This window comes from Abrus precatorius, unplaced genomic scaffold (genome assembly GCF_003935025.1).
Source record: "Abrus precatorius isolate BTA unplaced genomic scaffold, Abrus_2018 Scaffold9, whole genome shotgun sequence".
Taxonomy (NCBI): Eukaryota; Viridiplantae; Streptophyta; class Magnoliopsida; order Fabales; family Fabaceae; genus Abrus; species Abrus precatorius.
In genome coordinates this window covers 2,876,368-2,904,176 of record NW_020874439.1, presented here as the reverse complement: position 1 = coordinate 2,904,176, position 27,809 = coordinate 2,876,368, and the positions used below count along the sequence as shown (strand labels likewise).

At 33.3% G+C, this 27,809-nt stretch overlaps 2 protein-coding genes and 1 non-coding gene across 3 annotated transcripts; all 3 read right to left on the bottom strand.

Moving 5' to 3' along the window:
* Nucleotides 1–14,204: 14,204 nt before the first annotated feature.
* Nucleotides 14,205–14,777, bottom strand: LOC113849595. Its single transcript, XM_027479604.1, has one exon. The coding sequence runs from the start codon at nucleotides 14,775–14,777 to the stop codon at nucleotides 14,205–14,207; it is 573 nt and encodes a 190-aa protein (XP_027335405.1).
* A 172-nt stretch (nucleotides 14,778–14,949) lies between these two features.
* On the bottom strand, nucleotides 14,950–27,588 carry LOC113849594. The gene is made up of 5 exons (XM_027479603.1): nucleotides 27,493–27,588; nucleotides 16,847–17,005; nucleotides 16,579–16,752; nucleotides 16,354–16,503; nucleotides 14,950–15,270 (listed from the first exon to the last, which is right to left on the bottom strand). Exons 1-5 carry the CDS (start codon nucleotides 27,586–27,588, stop codon nucleotides 14,950–14,952), a joined length of 900 nt encoding a protein of 299 aa, XP_027335404.1.
* Nucleotides 19,947–20,053, bottom strand: LOC113851759. The gene has a single exon (XR_003502324.1). It is a non-coding gene; the product is annotated as a small nucleolar RNA R71 (small nucleolar RNA).
* Nucleotides 27,589–27,809: the final 221 nt, after the last annotated feature.

Here is a 27,809-nt window from a genome sequence, read left to right as displayed (position 1 = left end):
ATCCATATTCAATTTCTCAATCCCTAGATAAATAGGTTTAAAACTCACAAGAAATTGATAAATAATTAGATAAAAAATTAAATAAATTAACTAAAAGCCTATACAATTATAGAAATATTGTCTAAACTATTACCATTAGAATTTGGAATAAAACTGTGCAACCAATTTCTAGTACATATGAGCATTTGGACATTATCGGAAAGGGTAGAACTTTACTACTTAGAAAGAACACGACCACCAATACTAAAAGCATATTCTGATGCTACTATAGTAATTGGAATGCTTAAAACATCATTTGCTATAATTGCAAGTGTCAAAAATCTTTTCTCATTATACTTCCAATAACATAACACATCTAAATCCTCATTATCATCATAATTAAGTGATTTTTCTTCCAAATAAAGATCTCTAATTCACTCTTCTCAATGTTAGATTTGGTTTCATTTTGAAACTTTTTAAACTCCTGCAATATATAATATATTAATCCCTTAAACAACATAAGAATAGAAGTATAAATTTAATAAAGGAACATTAAAAAACACCTTGAATATTTTGATCTCTTATTCCTACTTTCTTGTTCACTTGCCTTATCCAACATACTAGATTTAATTAATGGTTGAGATTTAGTAATACTTAGTGTAGCAAAAGATTATAAAATCTAATTTTTTAAACTTTTTCTTCACACTCTTAACCTTATATTTAGAGGTTGACCAATCAAGTTTGGTGTAGCAAAAGATTATAAAATCCAATTTCAAATATGCGTCAATAATAGCTCCAAAAGTCAATACCACACTATACTCTTTCCGATATTTGTCAAAAAAAATTCCATCCTTATAACCATTTCCTTTATCACTTCATCATCATTAACCAAGTTTCTAACATGCAGTCAATCTTCCAAACTTGCAGAAAATATAAAATTAAGGTTGGGTAAGAATAACCTAATATCATGTTAGTTGTCTCATAAAATGGTTCCAAAAATTCATACATCTTTTCTCCTTTTCTCCATTCTTCTTCTCTTAGACAATATTTATAATTTGTATTAGTCAGTCTAAGAATATAAATGTTTTTTTATATTTGTTTGCACTTTTAAGCATTAAATATGTTGAATTCCACCTAGTGGAGAATTTCAATCGTAAACCAACACTTATCAATATTAGCTTCTTGCACACAGTCTTTAAATTTAATCATCATTCCATATGATCCTCCTACATACTTCGCACTTTTTCTAGTTTTGTAAAGTGCTTCACTAGCTACTTTCAAACCCTCTTGGACAATCAAGTTAAGTATACAAGCAGAACAACAAATATGAAATTATTAACCATCACACAATAAACTATTTTACAAACAAAAACGAGTTTTCAAAATATCTTACATATTATCATTAGCAGAAGCATTGTCTAAGTGATAGAAAATAACTTTTTGTCTATTCTCCACTATTTCAAGAAATCAAATAGTATAGCTTCTAATTCAAATCTAGTGTGTGGAGGATACATCTAACAAAAATTAAGAATTCTATTGACTAATTTCTATTTTTTATTCATAAAGTGTGCTGTCAAACAAATATCTCCCTTAGTGGTAGAAGTTATCCATACATCAGAAGTTAAACACACTCTATTGGAAATTTCAAACAAAATTTGCTTGAGTTTATCTTTCTTTATAGTATATACCTTTTTAATATTTGACAAAACAATGTTCCTAAAATGCATCATAACACTTAGTTTTAAATACTTTATCCATTCCTTAATACTCTTATATTCCACAAAATTAAAGGGAAAATCATGCTGAATTATAGCTTTGACAAGCAACTCACGGTGGATCTTTTGATTAATCTGTGTCATGATGGACTTTAGGTTAGATTACATATCATCCACATTTAGATTCAAGTTGAAAATCCCTATACAAACAGAGATAGGACGATAGAAATGTGAAGTCCCATAGTTTATTTTTGACTTTGGATTTTTACCAATTGCATAATCATCTTCACAAAATTTATGTCCAGCCATTTACACACCATCCTTATCATTACCAATTTTTCAAAAAAACCTCCACACATTTGAACTCTCTTTCTTTGCTGACTTAGCTTTTTCATAAAAAAGTGATTGGAGTTTTAGAAACAACTTCATCTTTTACATTTACATGTTGATTTGCAAATTCAATAATTGATAGACGATGCCAAGTTGCTATCAAAACAACTAAGTTTTCTAAAGATTTTGTATTATAGAACCAAACCTAGGTCGATTCATAGAGACACATTTTCAGTCAAAATTCAATTTTAGGTTTTGTTTTAAAGAATGCAAATAAGGCTTTTTGAAGTTTTGAAAATTACTAATTAATTAAATTAAATTATGGACAGAATTAAAGTGAGTAAAAATGACTTAAGAAACATCAATCCACAGAATACCAATTGCGTGTAACTCCGACTATCACAGTATCCAAATATTTAAATCTGCGTTTGAACAATCACTTAATTCAATTATTAATTCAATTGAATATCCTAATTAAATAGAGTTACGAATTAAATCAAATAATTATTTAATCTAATCCACATTAATGATCAAATCAGAGCATCAATTGAGTCCTAATTTAAATTATAACAACAGAAAAGTCAATTACAATCATAATACACAATTATGAGATTAGAAAGAAAAGAGAACAAAGTCGAACAATTACAGCATTTAGATTCCATGAATTGAACGAGAGGTTTAGCCTTCCATCGAAATGCTTACCCCACACAAGAATGAGAAAAGAACAAGAGAGTTCAAGAGAAAGTAAAAATAAAGATTCTTATTTCAGCCAAGTCTTAAAATCTCAAATTGTCTAATCACTTCCCCCTTAATTCAGAACCTTAGTAGTTTATTTATAAGCTCTAATTAGGGTAAATTAACTAGCAAAAATGTGGGCCTCAATAATATCTAAAAGTCCCAAGACAAATATTAAATAACAACGGTCCAAATGCAAACTTGCAACAATATTCAGCGAATTTGCTTCAACTTCAAAAAATCATAAAAAATTGAAAACAACTCTAAATCCAGCAATCCATATATGCATTTTGAAACTCTGGATGTGTAGAATCCAATGCGACTAGAATCAGCCAAAATTGATATCTGTAGAAAAGGTTATGGCTAAAAGAGTAGTCAGAGGTCAGAATAATCAAAAATACAAAATTAAAACATTTATTTGTAACAAGCCCAATTTATTCAAATAACTAGAAAATGATTAAAACTCTAAAAATAAAGCATATGAAAAGTGTTTATTAATCAAAATAAAACTATAAATGTAAACCTAAAATATGTCACATCAAATTCTTCCACACTTAAGATTTTGCCCTCCTGGGGCAAATCACAAAATCAAGTCATAGGGGACCTAAAACAAATTAGGCTATGTACAAGCCCATCAAGTTCAAATATTATGGCTAGAATAGAAATCAGTCCTCATACTTCAAATTGACAAATGAACTTATACAAATCAAGTGAATGAACCATAAGAGATAGAATCCTCACACAATATACTCTCAGTCACTCAAGTGTATAAGATAAAGTGTGTCACTCAAAATACACAACATGAAGCATAATCATCCATAAGCTTTCCCATTGCCTACTTCTCCACTAGAATTCACACATACACACAAAAATCAAGAGGACTTAGCTAGGTTATAAAGAGGCAGAGTGAAGGTGGAAAAATTACAAAGGTAATCAGGCTAAAACCTAATAGGATATAAGAACAATGAGAAATGAATCCAAAGAAAATAGGCATGAAAGTAAATCCCTTAAACAAAGATAATACAATCTCAAAACAATCTTCTTTTACTTTTGCTAGCCCTCCAATGCTCCTTCTTCCTTTTATTGCTTACTTTTTCTTTTTCTTTGTTTCTCCTTTTTTTTCTGGAGCTAATTTTTCTTTTCTCTTGCATTTTCTAAGGTAATCTCCCTCACACTTATTTCTATGATCATTTCCAAAATAATTCCAAAGTTCTTGCATCCCATAAGGTTAGGTCATTTTATTGTTTTACACCTTTGGCTTGAAATGAGCTAAGATCACAAGAAATAGGACAATTAGGCTCAAAGGGGCTTAAACAATGGAAATAATGCAAGGTTGGCTTTTTGGTTAGTAGTTTGCAAGAACGAAATGATGCCTCTATCATGTTAATGCAGCATATGGAAACATAGTCTCAAAAAAGCTCAAGGTAAGTTCTAGTGTCATACAACTATGAGTGCAATCAAACAATGAAGGAAAGTAAAATGACATGATATTGTCATCTATATGGCTCAAAACCTCACAAGGTATATATTCTATCACACATAATCAAACACACAAGATATCAAAGTCCACCTATCAAACCGAAGAATGATTCAATCAATCCATCAAAGCCATGAAATAATCACTTAATTAGACTATGTACACACCAAAAACATAGTACTCCCCCCACTTAAAATTAACATTGTCCTCAATGGAAAAGACAATAAGCATAAGGACAATTCAAACAATCCAATAAGTGAGAGAGAAGTAAGAAAACTCCCTATAAATCGAGGTAAGTGGCCAATTCAAAAGTGGCCTCGTCTTGCTCATGTTCCTCCAAGCCCTTACGAAAAATCTTGAGCTGATACCCGTTAATTTTGAAGCTCCTTTGTGATCCCATATCCTGAAGTTCAACAACACCATAAGAAAAAACATTAATAACAAGAAAGGGACCATCCCACCTAGATCTCAATTTATCGGGTATCAACTTAAGTCTAGAATTATATAAAAGGACTTTGTCACCAATGTGGAACTCTTTATGCCCTATTTGCTTATCATGAAAAGCCTTGGTGCGCTCTTTGTAGATGTTGGAGTTCCCATATGCTTCTCTACAAATCTCCTCAATCTTGTAATTGAAGCTTCCTATGCGAGCCAGCTGCCTCTAATCTAGGTTTCATTGCTTGATCACCCAGAATGGCTTATGCTTCACTTCTACTGGTAGATGACATGCCTTGCCAAAAATAACCCAATAAGGAGACATTCCTGTGGGTATTTTGTAGGTAGTTCCGTAAGCCCACAGAGCTTCATCTAAGTGTAGACTCCAATCATTTCTGTTGGGTTGGACAGTCTTCTCCAAAATTTTCTTTATTTCTCAATTAGAGATCTCCTCTTGTCCGTTAGTCTGAGGGTGGTATGGTGTGGAAACTTTATGCATAACCCCAAACTTCCAAAGTAAGGCAGCCATTGTGTCATTGCAAAAGTGTGATCCTTGGTCACTAATTAATGCTCTGGGAACTCCAAACTTGCATAAAATATGCGACTTCACAAAATCTACAACAACACGTGCATCATCAATACGAGTGGCCTTTGCCTCCACCCACTTGGAGACATAGTCCACTGCTAACAAAATATAGGTATAGCCCAATGAAACATGAAAGAGACCCATAAAATATATGCCCCATACATCAAACACCTTACAGAAAAGGAGAGGTAGTTGGGGCATTTCATTCCAGCATGAAATGTTCCCAGTCCTTTAGCATCCGCTCACATGTCTTACAAAAGTTATGTGCATCCCAGAACATGGTAGGCCAATATAGTCCAGAATTTAAAATTTTTCAAGCTGTACGTTGAGGTCTAAAGTGTCCACTACAAGCCAAGGAATGGCAAAATCTAAGCACAGATTGGAACTCAAGTTCTGACACACATCGTCTGATAATCTTGTCACTACACATCTTCCACAAGTATGGATCATCTCAAATGTAGTATTTGAAATCACTCTTTAGCATGACAGCTTAAGCTTTGGAAAAGTATATAGGAATCTCCTAGGCAGCCAAATAATTCACCAAGTCTGCATACGAAGGATCATGCCCTCCAATGTGGTAAAGTTACTCATCTGGAAAGGTGTCTCTAATGGGGAGATCTTTCAACGGCTGCTGAATTTTGCTCAAATGGCCTGCCACTAAGTTTTCTACACCACTTCTATCTCTAACCTCAATGTCAAACTCTTGCAAAAGAAGCATCCAACAAATTAGTCTCGGTTTAGAATCTGACTTCTTAAACAAGTACCTCAAAGCTGCATAACCAGCGAAAATAATTACTTTAGAGCCAAGTAAATATGAACAAAATTTATTTAAAGCAAAAACAATAAACATTCTTTCTTTATAGTGGTGTAGTTTGCTTGTCCTTTATCCACTTTTTGACTAAGGACAACACCAACTGCAAAGTTTGAAGCACCACACATAAGCTCGAACAAAATCTCCCAACTCAAAGGCTGAATGATAGGAGTAGAAGTAAGTCGCCTCTTCAACTGATCAAAAGCGTCCTTGCAGGTCTGATCAAAGATGAAATCAGTATCTTTTTGCAAAAGGGTAGATAATGGGGACACGATTCTGCTGAAATCCTTGATGAAACGCCTATAGAAACTTGCATGGCTAAGAAAAGAGTGCACTTCTTTCACAAAAGTAGGGTAAGGTAAAGAAATAATTACATCAATCTTGGCTCTATTAGTCTCAATACCCCTATTTGACACTACATGCCCTAGTACAGTCCCTTCAGTCACCATAAAATGACATTTCTCATAATTTAAAACCAAATTGAACTGTATACACCTATCTAATACTCTAGACAAGCTATCTAAACATGCATCAAACGAAGACCCATAAATAGTAAAGTCATCCATTAATACTTCAAGTGAGGTCTCTAAAAAGTCCGCAAAAATGCTCATCATACACCTCTGAAAAGTTTCAAGGGCATTACACAGTCCGAATAGCATCTATCTGTAAGAAAAGCTACCAAAAAGACAAGTGAAGGTAGTCTTATGCTGATCCTTTGGAGCTATGTGTATTTGAAAGTAACCAAAAAACTCGTCTAGAAAGTAGTAATGGGATTTCCTTGCTATCCGCTCCAAGGCCTAATCAATAAAAGGTAGGGGAAAGTGGTCTTTACGAGTGGCCTGATTCAGCTTCCTATAATCAATAAAGACTCGCCACCCATTCTAAATTCTGGTCGGAATTAGCTCATCTTGGGTACAACATGGATCAGACTCACTCACTCGCTATCAGAGATCAAGTATATCATACTAGCGACTAACAGTTTGCCAACTTCTTTCTTCACCACCTCTAGGAAGATGGGATTCAACCTTCTTTAGGGCTGTCTAACAGGTTTTGCTTCTTCATCCAGCAGAATTTTGTGCATACAAGTGGATGAGCTAATTCCTGGAATGTATGTCAAAGTCCACCTAATTATTTGCTTGTAGGCTACTAAAGTTTGCAACAACTTCCCTTCTTGTGCAGCATCTAAATCTACTGAAATGATCACTGGTAGCTTGTTATCAGCCTCTAAAAATACATACTTCAAATGTTTAGGCAAAGGCTTCAGTTCGAGTGTAGGTGGCTACATAATAGAAGGAAGTGTCCTGGTGGCAAAGTCTAATTCTATAGCATGTATCTAAGCAGGTTCAGGGGTATGTGTACTTGTCGTAATCAAGCTAGAACTTCTCAAACCTGCTACTACTTCACATGAAATATTATCAGCTATTAAATATGTATATATTTCAGCACAAACTTTACACAAATCTCCTATAATGGATGTACAACTAGAAATATCAGTACAAAACTCCTTAGTTAAAACATCAATAATATCTATATGAAATGTACTATGCAGCTCTGATGGATGCTTCATGGCCTCATAGATGTTGAACTACACAACATCGTCTCCAAACTTCATGGATAAAATTCCTAAGTGCACATCAATCATTGTCCTTACTATTTTTAGGGAAGGTCTACTAAGGATCAGTGTAGGCATGCTAGACTCTTCTGCCATGTCCATAATGTAGAAATCTGCAGGGAATATCAGCTTATCCACTCTCATTAGCACTTCTTCTACTACTCCAGTAGGGAATCAATGTTTCTATTTACCGATTGAATGATTACACCAGTTTGCTTCATAGGATCGAGGGCTGAAGACCTGTAAATTGATGTAGGCATCACATTTATGGAAGCACCAAGATCAAGTAATGCATTGCTGAAGGTGAAATTTTCAATAGTGCAAGGGACAGTAAAAGTGCCAAGATCCTTGCACTTCTATGGCATGTTGGGTTGTATAAGGCCTGACACTTTCCTTTCCATGTTGACTCTTTCATCCCCTTTCAATTTCCTCTTACTAGTGCACAACTCTTTAAGGAACTTTGCATATTATGGATTTGTTTTATCACATCCAGCACTGGAATGTTCACTTCTACTCTTCTGAATGTCTCAAAAAGCTCCTTATCAAAGTTTGTTGGTGGCCTTGTCTTGGCCACTCTGTTTGGAAAGGGAAAGGGTGGTTTCTGCATAATTTTTGAGCTGCTAGGGGCAGTTTGTTGCTCTATGTTTTGCGGCTTCTCTACCTCCACATCATCTTGTAGCTCTTCATCTTTCTAGTTGCCTGACAGCTCCTTCTCACTCCTCAATATTATGACACTCACATTTCTAGGATTAACCTTTGGTTGAGAAGGGAGTTGTCCAGAACCTTGAGACTTGAACTGGTTTACAGTGGTAGTAAGTTGGCCAATCTATGTCTACAGGTCTTGAATGGAGGCATTGACATTCTATTGGAATTGCAGATTGCTCTTGGCCATTTGTCTAACCAAATCCTCCAACGAAGGCTCAAAACTTTGTTGTGTTTGTTGCTGCCTCATATGGGGTGGTCTTGCTTGGCTAGTCTGTTGTTGCTGCTGCTCAGAGGTACTATATCTCATATTTGGATGATCCTTGAAGGCATGATTATGAGATTGGCACTGAAACTTGTATGGCTGTTGTTGTCTATAAGGTTGTTGGAAATTCGAAGCTCTGTATTGTTCTTGTCTTCCACTAAAAACTCCGTGGACAGAAGCTTGTTGGCTACTATTATGCAATAAAGGACAACAATACGAGGTGTGTTCTATAGAGAAACAAATATGATAGTCTCTAATCACCCCTCTTTGTGGAATAATTTTTTGCGCAATAACTAACTGTCTCACAAAAGTATTGAGCTCCTCAATTCTGCTCTCAAGTCTATTGGAATTTGCTGCCATATAGTTTGGTTGATACACATTATGCACCTCTCTCACTGGTGACATGGCTCTTGTATTAAACTGCTGGGAGTTCTCTACCATGTAATCAATTAGTGCTCTAACTGCAGATGGTGTCTTGTCTATGAAAGCTCCTCCGCTTGTTGCATCAAGCATACTCCTCTCCATGGGAGCAAGGCCTTCATAGAAGTACTGAATAAGCATCTAGTCACTAATCTAATGGTGTGGACAGGTTGTGCATAGCTTCTTGAATCTCTCCCAGTACTTATAGAGGCTTTCTTGGTTGAACTGTCTGATGCCACTGATTTCTTTTCTGATTATGGCTGCTTTGGAAGCAAGGAAGAACTTCTCTAGGAATATCCTCTTTATGTCTATCCAACAAGTGACAAACCCTGGCTACAGGTAATATAGCCAATCTTTCGCTGCACCATCCAAGGAGAATGGAAAAGCCTTCAGCTTGATATGGTCTTTTGGAACTCCTTGAGGCCTCATTGTTGAGCAGACTATGTGAAACTCTTTCAGATGCTTATGAGGGTCCTCACCTGCACTACTATTAAACTTAGGCAACAAATGGATTAGACCAGATTTTAACTCAAATGGAGTATCTAATTAGGATATTGGATGCCTAAGGGTTGGTATGTGAAATCTGGTGCAGCCAATATCAGAATGCATAGATATGCTATCAAAATTATCACAATTAGAATGCTCACAATTAGAGTGCACACCAATACTATCGAGGGTATCAAGGGTATCACTACAATGACTATGCACACTACCTTCCAATTTAAGTCTATTCAATCTGTTCTAAGTACGTTCAATCTCAGGATCAAATGCGAGTAATTGACCAAAAATGGTTCTAGTCATGCACCAAGAAACAGATCAGTTGCAGTCAACAAGATCAACAAAGTCAAAGTCAAAGTCAACCTAATTGCTCTATTTTCTATTTTTAAGATTTTTATTTTTTTGGTATTTTTTCCTGTCCTAAATCAAAATAAAATAAAAAAATAAAAAAATAAAAAAATTTAGAAAAGTATTCTAAACAATGAAATTTGTGATTTTCAACAGTGCTGCACGTAAAATGAATAATATAATATCAATAATTTCTGCAACAATATTTAGCAAATCTGCCTCAACTTCAAAATATCATAAAAAATTGAAAACAACTTCAAATTCAGCGATCCATATATGCATTTTGAAGCCTTAAATGTGTAGAATCCAATGTAACTAGAATTGGCCAAAAGAGTAGTCAGAGGTTAGAATAACCAAAAATACAAAATTAAAGCATTTATTTGTAACAAGTCCTATTTATTCAAATAACTAAAAAATGATAAAAACTCTAAAAATAAAACATATGAAAAGTGTTTATTAATAAAAATAAAACTATAAATGTAAACCTAAAATATGCCATATCAATAATAAAATTCTATATTTTAAAAAAGTGGTTTAATCAATATCCATCCATTTAATATACCAAAAGACTTACGTGAAAAAATAACATATATTTACTACAAATGCATTGCAAGTAAAGACCTTATAATATCATATTTTCACAATGTAAGAGAAACTTATTATGCACAATATGTCAAAGTTGCAACTATCAATTACAGAAAATTGTCAATCACAACAAATGTAGGATCACCATGTGTCCATTGATTCTTGGTTTTTAATGTCAAAGATGAAGGACTTTTATTGGTATGTTACAAGAGTGATCATTATTAATAGCTAAAACAACCACGCAATTATCAGTAAAAGACATATTCAAACAATTATTACAAACAAGCTATAGTAGCATCATAACAACAAAATGGCAAAATATTTAAAATAAAAAATATAATAAATAATAAAACAAAACAAAAGGCAGGAAAAAAAGATAAAAATAATAACTAATAATTGCTGAATAGTAAAAAAAAAGAGAAGAGAACAATTTGAACTTTTGATTCACCTTAAAGAAAAGGCCTGTAAGGCTATAATTAGTATATTGTTAATAGGTCTCAAATAAAGCTAAAAAAACAAATCATAATTCAAATTATTCAATATGACACAAAGTTTTATTAGTTAATGTATCCTTATTTTTTGTAGTCTTTCTATTTAATTCATATATCATTGTTCATGTGCATTAATAACATAATTTACACATGATATTAGCAAACACTACAAAAACTAAAATAAGCTATTGATCCCTTTAACTGCATATACCAACACATTGTTTATAATGTGTTATTCACTAAAGGACTCAAATCTTTTAAACAAAATGATTTTGTTCCTTGCTGAGAACTGAGAAGTTTTTATACCTAACAAGCAAGCAAGCAGATAACACATTTAAATATGCACATTGCACAACATTGGTCTGCACCTAAAAGTGAGGTAGCAAAGGGTAAATGCTTACTTGACTATATAACAATGAAACAATAAACATCAAATAAGTAAGAAATTGACAATATTAGTTTCAACTCTTCATTTTGAGGAATACACACCCTGTCCTTGAACCTTATTAGTCCATTCACTTGACAATAAACTCTAAATCCTTGCCTTCATCCTTCTGTCACATCATTTCTTACAAATACAGATCTTCTTGTTGGCAACTCAAACTTTAGTCAAAAATTTGTTATTGATCTTCGAAGTTCCAATGAACAAGCTCTTGAGTCGCACTTCCACGCCAAATTCAAGTCTCTAAATTCTTCAATCAACTTTCACTCTTTCATCATGATAGTTGAGATATGTAGGGACTTTCTACTCAGTGTATTTGCTACTACATTTGCTTTCCTCGGATGATAGGACAATGTGAAATCGTAGTTTTTCAAGAATTTCATCCACCTCTGTTTTTTCATATTCAGCTCTTTCTAGTGGAACAAATACTTCAAACTCTTGTGGTCATTAAAGACTTCAAATCTTGCCCCAAAGAGGTAGTGTCTCCAAATCTTTAGTGCAAAGACCACTGCTGCTAGCTCTAGGTCATGCATTGAATAATTGACTTTGTGAGGATGAAGTTGCCTAGAAGAATAAGCAATTACTTTTCCAGCTTGCATCAGAACACATCGTAGTCCTTGTCTTGAAGCATCCTAGTACTGCTTAAACTTCTGCTCTAATCTGCCAAAATTAATACATATGCAGACGTCAACCTTTCCTTGAGGTTCTAGAAACTTACTTCACAGTCTTCGTTCCATTCGAAATCCTTTCCTTTTTGCCTCAGTTTTGTCAAAGACAATGCTATTTTAAAAAAATCCTTCAAATGAATTTGTTATAATAGTTGGCCAATCCTAAGAAATTTTGGATTTCTGTTAAAGTCATTGAAACACCTTAATTTAAAAATATCATATTTTTTCAAATAAATTAATTTTTGAAATAAATAGGAATAATAGTTTCATTCAAATGGTTTCCAATACATAGTTTCATTAAAGTATTTCAAAATGAGGAGGGTTACAAGTTTGCATCAAAATAAACGCTACAGGACTAATTTAAATACGCCATGATTTTCAAAAATAATTTTCTAAGTCCTATAGCAATTTCATCCCTCCCGTTCACTGAGTTTGGTGCTGATCGTCTTGGTCACCTGAAAAATAAATGTAAGGGTAAGTCCTCTACTCTATCACACACACAAACGTACAAACTCACCTTACTAGTTCCAAACATTACATAATATAATTTAATCATTCATTGAACCACTATAAGTCAATTCATCACAACAACATGCATATCAAATCACATATCAATCATTCACACGCATACGCTCACTGTACACGGAATCTAATCACATTAATTTACATCGGGATGCCCTCACTGTACCTTCAATCAATCTACACACACACATGCGCTCATTGCACGTTAGCCACGTTTATTGTGGCACTGTGATCACAAATTCCTGATGCCTCAACCTCAGGGACTGACTTAGTTTCACACCATAGATGGTTGCCGGTTAGCCCCTGCTTCACAAATACGTGTGCGGTCATAGCCCCTTAGCAAAGGTGTTAGTTAGAGGCTAAGTCAGGAGGAGAGTGTGTGGCCTGTGGTGCAACCACGCTCATTGTTAGTGTCACCACCACCCTCTCTTTCACAATGTATTTCTACCGCCCCTATCTTCCACACCCTAAGTGTATTGTTGTAACCATTCATAGTTTTCAACATGTCAAACACAATCACGATTACACTCAACATGCCATTCACACATATTCTCACTCATTTCATATTATTCATCATCAATCAATGGCATGTCAATACATACATTCACCCACATTTTCGATCACATCATAATTTTCATCTTCACACATTCCATGTACACATATAATTAGTCACATTACACTCAAACACACCACAATTTCATCATAATCCTATGTCAATCAAATTCTTTCCATCACACACATCACCCAATAATTACCATATCATACTTCATAGGAATTTTCATTATAACACACATTTTTCTACATTCTACCTCAACTACATTTCATTATCTAACTTTATAACGAATTTCAAACTCAAAGAGATAGGGTAGAGCCCCCCTTACCTTGAATTGAAGATCCAACATGAAATAATGGTAGAAATCGTCCCCCACGTAGTATTTCGTTCTAAACACACAGAAAACTCCATGAGAAACTAAGAAAACAAAAAAGAGAGATGAAAAACTGAAACCTTAACTTATAGAACTTACCTCCAAACGTCCCAAACACGATCTCAACCTTCAATCTTGCACCCAAACAGCTTTGGAGGCAATTTAATCAGTGAAAATGGGTTGAGGGTCGAGAGAAGGTTTTAAGGGAGAAGTGGAAAATGAGTTTCCCAAACTCTAAACTCCTCAAATACCCCAAGAGTCGCGATAATCTTGTTACAGCTAGACATTTCTCGCTACAGTGAGACCCCTTCTCACTACAGCAAAAATATCATACCAAACTGCACTCTGGTTTCTGCATAATCTCGCTACAGCGAGAATGTCCCTACAACACACATTTTGCCTATATCTCAATCAATTTCAAACACACCCAATTATCAATCCACAATCAACATCCATGTCATCACACATATATTCATATCATTATATACATCAATTGCACATTAAATTAGTAATCCACATATTCATATTAATAATCAAATAATTTATAAAACTCAGGACGTTACAACTCTCCCCTCACTTAGGGAATTTCATCCTCAAAATTCAACCAAACTATAAAAATAACTCTGGATACAATTCTCTCATTCTACTCTCTATTTCTTATATGGCATCTCCCTTATCACTCGAGCTCCATATCACCGTCACCCATGAGATCTCCTTGCCCCTCAAATGCTTAACACGATGATTTGCAATCTTCACCAGATACACATCGTAGGATAAGTCCTCCCTTACCTGAACTGGGTCAAGATCAATCACGTTGGAGGGATCCAACACATACTTCCTGATTTGAGAGACATGGAACACCAGATGTAGATTTGAGAGATTCATAGGTAATGCTATTCGATACGCTGCAGCACCGATTCTACTCAGCACTTTGAACGGTCCAATGAACATAGGAGACAACTTTCTAGATTTTAGTGCTCTCCCAACTCCGGTCCCCAGTGAGACCTTCAAAAACACATGGTCATCCACCTGGAACTCTAAAGGTTTTCTCCTCTTATCATAATAGCTCTTCTGCCGATCTTGTGCAACCTTCGTCTTCTCTCTAATCATTTTGATTTGCCCATTTTGTCTCTGGACCATGTCTGGTGCACACAGAATCATTTCTTCAGTCTTATACCAACACAAAGGAGTCCTACACTTCCATCCATATAGAGCCTCAAATAGTGTCATTCCAATGCTAGTGTGATAGCTATTGTTGTACGTGAACTCCACCAACGGTAGACATTCTTTCCAACTTTTCTATTGCTCGATCATACAAGCTTTCAACAAATCCTCTAAGGATTGGATGGTCTTCTCAGTCTGACCATCGGTTTGTGGGTAGTAAGCTGAACTAAGCTTCAACTTAGTGCCTAACGCCCTTTATAAGCTCTCCCGAAGTAAACCTTGGATCTCTATCTGATACCACATTACTCGGCACTCCATGCAGCCTGACTATCTCCCTCGCATACATGTCTGTTAGTTTCTCTAATTTGTACTTCATGTTGTTCAGAAGAAAGTGTGCAGCCTTAGTCAATCGGTCCACAATCACGCAAATAGCATCATGGTTGTTCCTGGTCCTTGGCAAGCCAGAGACAAAGTCCATGGAAATGTTATCCCACTTCCACTTAGGGGATCTCCAAAGGTTGTAACAATCCAAGGTAGTTTCCCAACTCACCCCAGATTCCTGAATCATAAATCAATCCCCATAAGGTAGAAACAAGTATTAATATCATAATAAACAAATATATATTAAAAATACCAAAATATTCAGAGTATGAAGATTAGATCTAATTTCTAGAGTTCTAGTCGTTTATGGCACACAAAACAATAAAAAAATACATGGGAAAGAGATAGAAATTAGTTCCCCAATGATATGACTGCTTCCCCACGCTTCTCCTCTTGCTCTGCACTCCAAAATTAGGTCAAAGATGTGCTAGGGCTTCAAAGCCCGCTCTGGCTCCCCATTTTTTAGCTGAATCTTTTGTTTTTGTAGGATAATAAGTGAATTCTTGCTCAAGCGAGAAGACAACAAAAAATTTGTTCTAAACTCTGCATTTTTCGCTCAAGCGAGATAATTTTCGCTTGAGTGAGACTTAAATTCTGGGTGACTCCAACAAATCAGATTCATCTTTAAAAAATTATAAAAAATAAAAAAACAACTCTAAATCCAGCAAATCACATATGCATTTTGAAGCCCCGAATGTGTAGAATTTAATAGAACTAGAATTAGCCAAAAATAATATCTGTAGAAAAAGATATGGCCAAAAAAGTTGATAGAGGTCAAAAAAGCTCAAAATACAAAATTACAACATTCACGCAAAATAAGCCCAAATCATTTCTATCAATGAGAAATGGTATAAACTCTCAAAATAAGGCATATGAAGGGTGTGTTGAAGACAATATAAAGCTATAAATGTGAACACCTCATTAAGCCTTTGCCCTTAAGAAAATTTGCACAAGAAAAGTGGATCAAATATCTTCTATTATTTTAAAAAATTAAGGATAAAGTTTCTAAATTTAAATGACATGACTTAAATGCATTAAAATATAAATTACATGAAATTTAAGTGCAAACTATGTGAAAAGGAAGCAAATAAGTGTCAAAGTGTACATTGACAACTACTAAAATATGACACTTATCATAAGTTAGACATCTGGCTACATATTCGGCCACATCCTTCTTCATCCCATTCCACCAGAAGTTCTCACGGAGGTTCTAATACATCTTGGTTGCACCAGGGTGGAAACTCATTATGCTCTTATGCACCTCCTCAAGTATCATTTGTTTCAACTCATCCACTTGGAGAATGCACACACAATCTTGAAACTTGATTACCCCGTTCTCATCACAGAGGAACTCCAAGTCCTTCCCCTTACTCTTCTGCCTCATCATGCCTTGCAGGAAATCATCCCCTTGCTGAGCATCTCAGATGAGGACCAAGAAGTCATTATGGATCGTCATCGTCCCGAGATACAGACTCCTTGGCCTTACCTTCATAGCCATTTTCATGTCCTGAAACTCCTCAATTAGCTCCATCTCTTTCACCATTATTGCCGCCATGTGCAATAACTTCTTGCTCAATGCATCGGCCACCACATTTGGCTTGTTAGGATGGTAAGACAATGTGAAGTCATAGTCCTTGAGGAATTCAATCCACCTCCTTTGCTGCATGTTCAACTCTCTAGTCAAACAGGTACTTCGAGCTTTTGTGATCACTGAACACCTCGAACCTTGGTCCATAAAGGTAGTGCCTTCATACCTTAAGAGCAAACACCACCGTGACTAACTCCAAGTCATGTGTCGGGTAGTTGACTTTATGAGGACGCAATTGCCTCGAAACATAGGCGAACACTCTTCTGTCTTGCATCAAAATACACTCAGGTCCATATACAGACATGTCACAATATACATCAAACTTCTGTTTTGGGTCAAGCAGAACCAACACAGGTGCTGAAGTCAACCTCCCCTTCAGCTCTATGAAACTAGCTTCACATTCTCTGCTCTACTTAAACTCCTTCGCTTTACAGGTCAGCTTCGTCAAAGAGAAAGCTATTTTAGAAAATCCATCAATGAACTTCCTATAATAGCCAGCTAGCCCTAGAAAACTATGGACTTTCGTCACATTTGTCGTTCTTGGCCATCGGGCTTTCGCTTCCACCTTCACAAGTGATAAATGCAGATTTTACTAAGTTTTTATGTAGTTTTCTAGGTTGTTTTTGATAAAAAATGTAATTTGGAAAGTGAAAATTGCACAAAAATATATAAATATTCAATAAAGTAAATTGTTATCTTTAATAATTTAAATTGTGTGAATTTAATATAATTTTGATGTAATTTTGTTAGTTTTGCAGGGAACTTTGAGCTGAGATAATAAGGTTAGAGGATTAAGAGATAATAGTTGTTGGCCGAGATCACTCTTTTTAAGAAAATTGATCATTCCAGAGCCTAAGTTCAGGGACTGACTTGTGCGTTACCACTTTTTCTAGCAATGTAACCATGCTCATGAAGAAGAGATCCTGCGTTATCACTATTTCTGATAAAAGTGATTGTTCTAGAGATGGGGTGAGAAGAACAACTTGTGCGTGATCATTATTTTTCAGAAAAGTAATCATGCGCAAGTCGGATAGCTGCGCTTATTATTTTTTTTTAGAAAAGTGATCACGCGCATGACCAAAGGGAAAACCAAGCTGCTCATGACTCCTTTTATGAATAAAAGTGATCGTTCCAGAGAGCCTTCTAGCAAAACAAGCTGCACTTGGATCCTATTGTGAATAAAAGTGAACATGCGCATGACCAAAGGGAAAAACATGCTCTGTGTTGCCACTATTATAAACAAAAGTGATTGTTCCAGTCATAAAGGTTACAAAAAAGGCTTCTGCGTGGTTACTTTATTGAAAAGTAGTGATCACGCCAGAAAGGCGGGAAATTCTATAAATAAGAGATTAGCTTAGAAACTTGAGATCTTTTTTTTTTTTTTCATTTTCACACCTTAAAAGAGTTAGAGAGGGAGATTGGGGGCGACTTCCAAGCTCTGGAACTTGAGGAATTAGGCTGGGGATTGAATTTATGAAGAAATTTTGCAGCTCCTCTTCTTATACTCTTTCTCTCTCTTTTTCTTTTAGGAACATGTTCTGATTTCTTTTCCTTATGGATTGATGAATCCGATTTTGATATTGTAAATTGATTGTGGATCTCGATTTTAAGATCTTGATTGTATTGAACGTTTAATTCTTTCTGTAATGTAATTCTTGATTAGCTATTCATTCGAATTCAACCTAGAGGATTTTCATCAATGGAAGTTGAGTTAATTTCTCATATCTGAATTGAATGTCAAGGTTATGGATATCTTAGGGATAAGAATTCGTGATCTTGTGATCTCTTAATTTCTCATACTTAATGCAATATTTGATTGATTTACCCCTAAGGAATTAAGGTAGTTAATTGAATATTAGGATCATTCAGGCAAGGGATTGTCTTTTGATTAAATAAGTAAAATTGTTCATCAATCAGTTAAGGAACTTAGAGTTCATACCTACTTCAGTTTTGCACTTGATAAAGAGGTAAAATCAATCTTAACTTTATTTACATTTATTTCATTACTAAAATTGGTAGCTCTGTTTGGTTGTAATTTTCTTATTTATACACTTTATTGCTTTTGTTTGCAAATGCTCAAAACACTCCAAAATTTGTTTAGCTCAACTAGTTATTGATTTGTGAAATGGTAATTGGTAGAATTAATCCTTGAGGACGATACTTGGGACTCAAACTGAATTCCAAATTTTATTACTTGCTACAACTACCTAGTACACTTGCTAGTTAGTGTTCTGTCAGCTTTGTAACAAGGTTTTGGTGCCATTACCAGGGATTATTTACTTTCAATATCATTAGTAGCAGAGAGATAGCTAGATTGAGCATTTATTTTTGTTGTTTTGCTTTCTAATTTTTTTGCATTTTTTTTTCATTTTGTGTAGTTTTCTGCATAATTTATGCACTATCTTTGCTGCATAAATTTTTTGTATTCTTTCACATTTTCTGTATAATTTCATTTTTCATTCTTTTGCATAATTGTAATTTTCATTCTGTATAATTTTTTAAGTTTTCTACATCATTTTCTGTTGAATTCTGCATGATTTTGTTTTGCATTTTTTTGCATAACTATCAAAATTCTATACATAATGCATTGTTGTTTTTGCATTTAGTTCTACTTTTCTGCAATGTTCTGCAATAATTTTTTGCATAATTCATTTTTACGTCTTCATAATTTTCTAACTTCATTTATATTTTGTTTACTTTCTTTTTGCATACAAGGAAAAACAAAAAATAAAGCTACTTTATTATTTGATCTAGATACAGACAAGGCTCTTAAGCAATTAAAAAGTAAAGCAAAGGCAAGGAAGTTTCAAAGGAAAGTGCAGAAGATAACATCCATTTTTGAAGAACCAAGCATGAACCAAACATTAGGGAAAGAGAACAATATCGCTGAAAACAACAGGACAAGAACCTTGGGAGATTATGTCATTCCAACTATGCAAGATTATAATTCAAGTATTGTTAGATCAACAATTGAAGCAAACAATTTTGAGATTAAACCTGCATTGATAAAATTGATACAACAAGATCAGTTCTCTAGAAATGTTTTAGATGATCCCAATCTGCATCTTTATAATTTTCTACAGCTATGTGACACCATTTGTATCAATGATGTAAGTGAAGATGCTATTCACTTGAGATTATTTTCCTTTTCTCTTAGGGACAAAGCTAAATGTTGGCTTCAAGCTCAACCACAAAGAAGCATCACTACTTGGGCTGACTTAGTGAACAAATTTCTAACTAAGTACTTTCCACCATCAAAATTTGCCAAGCTGTGAAGTGAAATCACCTCTTTTGTTCAACAAGATAGTGAATCTCTTTATGATGCATGGGAAAGATATAAGCATTTGTTGAGAAAATGTCCTCATCATTGCATTCCAGAGTGGATGCAAATCCAAATTTTCTAAAATGGGATGAATGTTGTCACAAGAACCATGGTAGATACAGCAGCTGAAGGTTCATTGGATAATAAAACTGTAGAGGAAGCTCAGCAACTAATTGACATGATGGTAACCAGCATGTGTTAGAATTTTACCGAGAGGCATGTTGCAAGTAAGGGAGAATTTGAAGCAAAGGCACTTGAGACTTTGTTCAACCAAAAATCAAATGAAAAATTGGTGTGTAAAAATCTGATCACTGGGCAAGTGTACCCGTTGTCGAAGTAATATTATTAAAATTAAAATTAAAGTACCAAGTGTCATATCCACAGGGACTGTTATTAAGAAACTTTTCCTTAATTGCGTAATTGTTAATAAATATGAAAAATAAACCTTGTTGATGAAATTGCTAAAAGTAAAAGAATAATAAATTAAAAGGAACAGATATTCTAGTGAAAATAAATTATAGAAAATTATGAATAAAGGTATTCAATGTAAAAAGGCAAGTATCTAGACTGTAAATCCCCCTAAGTGTCCAAATAACTGAAATTCTTCTTCAACTACTTAGTTCCAAACCCTTATCGCTGCAGGAAATTCCAAATTAAATCAATACCTTTCTCAAGGATAATGATTCCTAACCCTCAGTTGATTAATCGGAATCTCTTCCTTAATTAATACCCCTAGGTTGCATTAAGTTCATTATGAATTCCATAATTAGGGTTAATCCTAATACAGAAAACTCACGTCTTTCTATCTCTAGAAATACATTCAAGTCTTTTTAATTGAGCAATGTTAATTTCATGCAGGAATTTTACTCAAATTCAAACAAGAAAACAAGATAGAGAAAATTGATACTACTCAATTAAACCCAAGAGTAAAGAACATGAAATAGCATTAGAAGAATTCTAGAAAATTTAGTCAATTAGGATTCATTACGTCTAGATACTCAAAGGAAAGTTAGAACTAAACATCTTGAAATTAAAATTACAAAAGAGATGAATTAAAACGCTTGATTCTATCCTCCTGCCGTCTTTGAGTCTTTCGTCTCCAAAAACTGCCTCCCCAGGTTTGAGTTCAGTTCTCCTTTTATAGGAATTATCCTAGGGTTAATTTTCTCGCAAAAGTTAAATTTCTGACACGCGTAAAAGTACACGCCCAAGTACATGACCATGTACTTGGCCGTGTACATCTCTGTTTTCTAATAGACGCCCTTCAAAGCTTTCCATAAAAGTACACACTCATGTACACGGCCATGTATCTGGCTGTGTACATCTCTGGTCTTGATGATACACTTCAATTGACGCGACCAGTGAGATACACGCTCATATACACGGGCATGTACTTGCCCGTGTATATCTCTGGTTTCTTTTTCTTCAATTCTCGACATCTTTAAGGCTTTCACTTCTTGATCCTTTTTCCTGAAATATGAATAAAATGAAATTAATAATAGTAAATTTTCTCAATGAATAGCTTAAAACTCTCAATTATCATTCATGAATTACAATGTAGGATCAAGTATAGAAAGCATTTATCAAAAATCAATTACTTTCTAAACAACTTGTAGGCTTAACTCAACAAATCAATACTTTTCAAGCTGGAGCTGCAGAAACAAGCTACTTGATATGTGATTTTTGTGGATGAAATTATATGAATGGAGCATGTGATGTATTTACACCAGAACCTTAAGAACATATTAATTACTTGGGTGATTTTCAGAGGTCTCAACTTCCATTCCATTCTAATTCTCAATATCAAGCCAATAGGAGTCAACTATATTATCAATGGAATCAACAAAGTCTTGCAACAAAAAAGTGATATTGCAGCAACACCATTGTCCTATGCCTATTTTCAGCCTCCACGGTCATATTGTTAAGCTTTTTCATCTCAACCTCCAAGAGAGCCACAATTTTCAAAATCTTTGTCTAAAAGGATGAATGAAATGGAGGAAACACTGCTATAATTTATAGAAGTTACACAGTCCAACTTCAAAAATCAAAAGGAATCCATGAAGAAGTTGGAGACTCAAATAGAACAAATTTCATAACAGTTGGCACATAGGGATGAGGATAGATTATCTAGCAATACTATTGCGAATCCAAGGGAGCAATGCCATGATGTCGTATTAAGAAGCAGAGCAAAGGTTTCTAATATAAAAGAAGAGGAGGAGAAGATAGCTACAAAGAATGCTGAAGAAGAAGCTCATGACAACTTGTAAAGAGGAAAATTCACTCTTTTAAGTAAAGGAAATTTAGAGGACGACAACTGAACTAAACTAGAAAGAAGAAGAGAATGATCATCCTATTATAACAGAAGTCTTTGTTGCAATGGCATATCAAGCTGATAAAGAGGAGGGAAAGAAGCTTAATGAATATATCAAACTGCTGGAAGTCCCTCCACTTTTATTTCTCTTAAGTCCTGAATTAAATGAAGAGTTGCAAGTTGGTGAGAAAAAGGAAAAACGTTTAAAGATAGAGCAAGAGTCATTATCATCAAAATTATCTCTTGAAATCAAAGATCAATAGGCGTCAAGCTAGTGACGTTAAAAGAGCACTTTGTGAGAAGCAACTCACACTTCTTTTCGTTTCATTTTTTTTTCAATTTTTGGTTTTTAGTTTTATTTTTCTGCATGATTTGAGTTTCTGGTTGTTTTACAATTGCTTTTGGCAGTGAAACTGGTAGTTTACTGGAACTTCCACTCTGAGCCTAAAAAGTGGTTAGGCACAAGCTTAAAAGGTCTGCAAGGGTTGTTATAATTGCTGGAACATCCATTCTTCTTACCAAGAGTAGTTACATGCTTTAGCACAATCACATAAATACTTCATCATTTTTTTGTTGCTTTCTATTTTTTTCCCCTTAACATTGAGCATTTAATTCCAAATTTTTTTGGGTATCAAACCAATTACATCACTTCTACATTGCATATGCACCTTCAATCTAGGTAAATCTTTATCCAACCTTGCATTTCTGATTTTAGAATTCTTAAGTTGAGGAATTAGAGAAATGTTCATTGTTGTTCTTAAGTGCATGATGTTTGAAATTAATTGTTAAAACTGAGCAATTGGTTGAGAATGAGAGAGATTATAAGGGACATATTTTTTGAATTTGATGGAGATTGATGAACTCATGGAATTTTCATACATGAATGCCTTCAATTCTTGATAAATTGAATTCCTAGTGGTTCACCTCTTGATTCATATGCTGAATTGTATCATATTTCTTGCTGAACTAAACAAAGAAAACATAAAAATATGTATATGTTCATAATTGTTTGTGTATTACTTTTCTTTTTCCATTTTGTGATGAATAATTCAGATTCTTCTTCTAAGGCTGAAGTAGGAACTTTAAACGCCCAAAGTTAACACTTAAAAGCAGTTTCCCAAATTCTGATGCTTTGCATAAACACTTTCAATAGCAAGAGTGTCCACGCGCATGTGTTTAGTGTGAAGAATGGTTACGCGCAACTATGCATAGCTACTTTTAGTAGCAAGAGTGTTTACACGCAAGGTTTCTAGACAAATTAGCCTTGGGTGTAGCTACTTTCACTAGCAAGAGTGTTGACGCGCAAGACCCTTCATGAATTCTGTTCTTAGAGTGGTAACTTTCAGCACTTAGAGTTGTTACACAATTGATCTTTATGGATTTCCTTCTTCAAAGTGTTAAACACTATGCACCCAAAGTTGCTACACCTAGCACATATCACTTGATTCTTGATCTTTTAAGCTCAAATCTTCCACTTTCTTCAATCCTTATCCTCAAGAATCTTAGCTTAGAATTTCCTGCGAAACTAACAAAAATACAACAGAATTCTATTAAATTCACACAATTTGAATTATTAAAGACAAATATTGACTTTATTAAATATTTATATATTTTTGTACAGTTTTCACCTTCCAAATTATATTTTCTATCAAAAATAATCTAGAAAACTACTTAAAAACATAGTAAAATTTGCATTCATCATCCACTTTTGTTGGATCTACCATGATTCCTTCCTTTGATACCACATGTCCCAAAAATTGTATTTGCGATATCCAAAACTCGCACTTCAGGAACTTTGCCTACAACTTCCTCTTACTTAAAATTTGCAGAACAATCCTTAAGTGCTCAACATGTTCTTCATGGTTCTTCGAGTAAATCAAGATATCGTTGATAATACTACTACAGACTGGTCCAAATATTGATGAAAGATATGATTCATATAATCCATGAATATCGCCAAAGCATTAGTCACACCAAAAGGCATAACTATGTACTTAGTGGCTATAGCGAGTTCTGAAAGTTGTCTTGAGAATATTTTCATTCTTTACTCAAACCTGATAATAACCAAATCGTAGATCAATCTTTTAAAATACCGAAGCTCTTTGCAATTGATACATCATTCATACTTTTCTTAAGAAAACTCTTATTTATAGATTTGACCAATTGCTAAAAGATAATAAGATTTTTAGATGTATTATTTTGTTGTAGCTAAAAGTAATGGTGTATAAAATAACGCAAGATAAATATCTTCTCCACTTTTATTATGAAACTAAAGTAAGAGTTCTTCAAAATATAGACATTCCTTCATTAAGTTTATCATTTATATCCTTAGCTGATATACTTGATAACAAGTGCAACACAGATTATTTAATTCGTAATGTTTTCATATAAAGACATTGGATTTGCATTTATAGTTAATATTATTTTGATCCACATGCTAACATTTATTTGATACAGATGTAATTGCTATTTTTACTCGAGTAAGAAATATGACAAATATTGTGAAGAATAGTTCTAAATCTAAAATGATTGTCATAGAACTTTCAGTGAAAAAGTATGTTAGTATATCTAATTTATATTTTTGTATCTATAATATATAATTTTTTATATTTTTTGAATTGATAATTTTGTATTTTAGGCTAAAGATTGAATGTGTTCTATTCGAATCATATGCTGATAAAATGAAGGATTTTATTGCTTTTGCTGATATGAATGATGTTGTTCTAGCAATTCAGTATGCAAACATCAATACATTCAAAGGTTATGAAACTTCATCAATGATATCTGCATAAAGTGACCTATAATATTTCCTTCCACTTTTGTATTCTGATTGTGTATATTATCCATGAAAATTAGGATTGCAAAATGTGAAAGGAACTAGAAAACTTTTTTTTTATTTGTGAATTTGGTCCAACACCTTTAATTGACACAACATAGAAAAAGGGGTGAGTATAAACATTCAAATCATATCATAAGGTAATACTTAATGTTAAAATGAATAAAAATTTGCTCAAATGATTACGCAAGTAATCAACAACTAACAACCATTGCAATATCTTTTATTTATGTTTTCTCTCTGTAGTAATTAATTATCCAATATTATTAATTTTGGGTTGAAGATTAGGAGTTATATGTCTATAGTCTGACTAGTACCATAGGTACATGCTCCCTTAACGGAGACATAAATGTTAGTGCACAATTTCCTTTATGGTCACTCCTAGCAGCACATACTCACCTCTATTACGAAAATATATAAAATAGTACAGAAGTACATTTTTAGCAGCCTTGAAGTCAATAACTACTACGTCAAATTATTTTCAAAACAAATTTCACAATATTCCCAAAACAGTCATGATCAATTCATGCCAAATCACCTTTATTATTCCTAAAATAAAATTATTACGATTCAATACACATTTCACGTTATTATTAAAAAAACGATCATAGACTACTAATGTGAATAAGTAGCCATGGCAATTCCAAGATTAGTAAGTACTATCACTTGATACCTCGTTAAAAAATATTGTGAAATCAAATTATTGTGATTGTGTTGCGGAGAGAAAAGAGAAAGTTTATGTGAATTTTTTATAAATATTTAAAATATATATAGAAATTTATTTATTAATATTAATTTTAAATAATAAAATATTTAAAAAAATAAATAACATAATATTAATATAATAACGATGAGATGATTCTCTGTGAGCTCAATAATTGATAAAAAAAAGTTAACAAAAATAAATTTTAACTTCTTAATATTTAAGAGATTAAATCTTAATAAAAAGTTTATAAGAACCAAAATTATATTAAAACCATTATTGATATATACAATTTTATTATTCGAATAATGATAGAAAGATACACTTTATGAATTTCATTTCACTTTTTAAAGAAGACTTAAACAATCTTTTTAAAGTACTAATGGGAATTTCAAGTGTAAAAGTAACTTTTGAAATACATACATATTTACTTTTAAATATTTTATTACGGAAACTTCACAATTTTAAAGGTATAATTTGTGTTATCGACATCTTAACCAAGTCTATTTAACTTAAAAGTAATTCACTTTTTAAATAAATTTGTTATCTCATTTCACTATGTGTTAATTCAATCTTATAAGACTTTATAACTTAACCACAAAATTCTTTATTTGTCCCAAAAAAAATCGTTATCTTACTTCTTTTTTCATCTACTTTCTATTAGTAAGGATTATTGGTATAATGGCAATGCAAGTGTATTAATTTCTTATTCATTCCTAAAGTTATTCAAGACTAAATATTTGTGATAATTTAATGTTTTATTTATATATTCTTTATAATTTGGAGACAAGTGCTTTAATGAATCATTAATTTTATTGCATGACTCTGTTCAATTCTTTTCATTCATATGCATCATTCTTTTCTCTATTGTTTATTAATTGCGAGATTTCATCACATTTGACCTTGAGTATTCAAGTGCATGAGAAGCTATGTTTTTCTATAAATAAAATTAATATAATAATAAATTGAAAATTTGCCAACATTTTATTTTTAAAAGTACTATTTGAATTATTATAGAACTATTTATTCAATTTATTTCTAACATGCTTTTCTTTCGTATCCAATTCTTGAAATTGTCCACTTAATTTTTTTACTATAAGGTTGGATCTGAAGTTGTTCAAAGGTAACTTATAATATCTAACCAAGAATAAGCTATACTTGAGAATAAATTACAAAAGTTGTTCAACCTTTTAACTTTTTGAAAAACATATAAAATATTATAGAAATTCTAGGAAATCATTTCTTATGAGATGATTATATGACATACTTATTCTTAATTCTCAAATTACACAATTATTTTGTACAAAAATGGAATAAATAAATTAAATTTTATATATAATAAGTAATAAAAATGTACAAATAAATTAAAACTTTTTCATGAATAAGACCATTCACAAAAGTTTTACTAATATGATGAGATGAGATAATATAAATTGTAATTTAATAATTATAGTATACCAGAACAATTCAAGAAATATAGATACTAAACTTTCATTTACATATAATGAGTTTAGTAAGTTACAAACTATTAATTAAAAAAGGTGGGACTTAGAATGATAATTCCATAACCAAAATAAACTAAGTCTTAGAGCAGTCATAATCCATATCCAAAATACTAAGGACCTGGTGCTAGTCGTCACCATGTCATCCTCTATTTCTGCTAGATCCTCAAAATCTAAATCCTCATCTTCTTCAAGATAGAGATTGCCAGAACCAGTCGCGACCTCAATATCCATGACTTGCTCAGAGGTTACTCTGGTCGGTCTTCTAAAATGATCATGGTCAAGGTAAGTACACAGATACCTCATAGCAGCTAGAGTTCTAACCGTTCCTCTATAAATATCCATACAAAAAGCATGATGGATCTTATTATTTAAAGGAAAGTCTAAAAGAATACTATAATATAGGTCCATTTCCAAAGTATAAATGTGTCTAGGTACATTGTCACTATATGTAG

Bases quoted from the DNA above. Each gene is read 5' to 3' on its own strand.
- LOC113849595 (XM_027479604.1), bottom strand. From the start codon at position 14,777: ATGACACTATTTGAGGCTCTATATGGATGGAAGTGTAGGACTCCTTTG.
- LOC113849594 (XM_027479603.1), bottom strand. From the start codon at position 27,588: ATGGATATTGAGGTCGCGACTGGTTCTGGCAATCTCTATCTTGAAGAA. The intron at 17,006-27,492 runs GTGACGACTAGC...GACCCAAAACAG, and splicing joins CAGAAATAGAGGATGACATG to AAGTTTGATGTATATTGTGA. The intron at 15,271-16,353 runs GTGCATAAGAGC...TTTATGATTCAG, and splicing joins AACAAATGATACTTGAGGAG to GAATCTGGGGTGAGTTGGGA.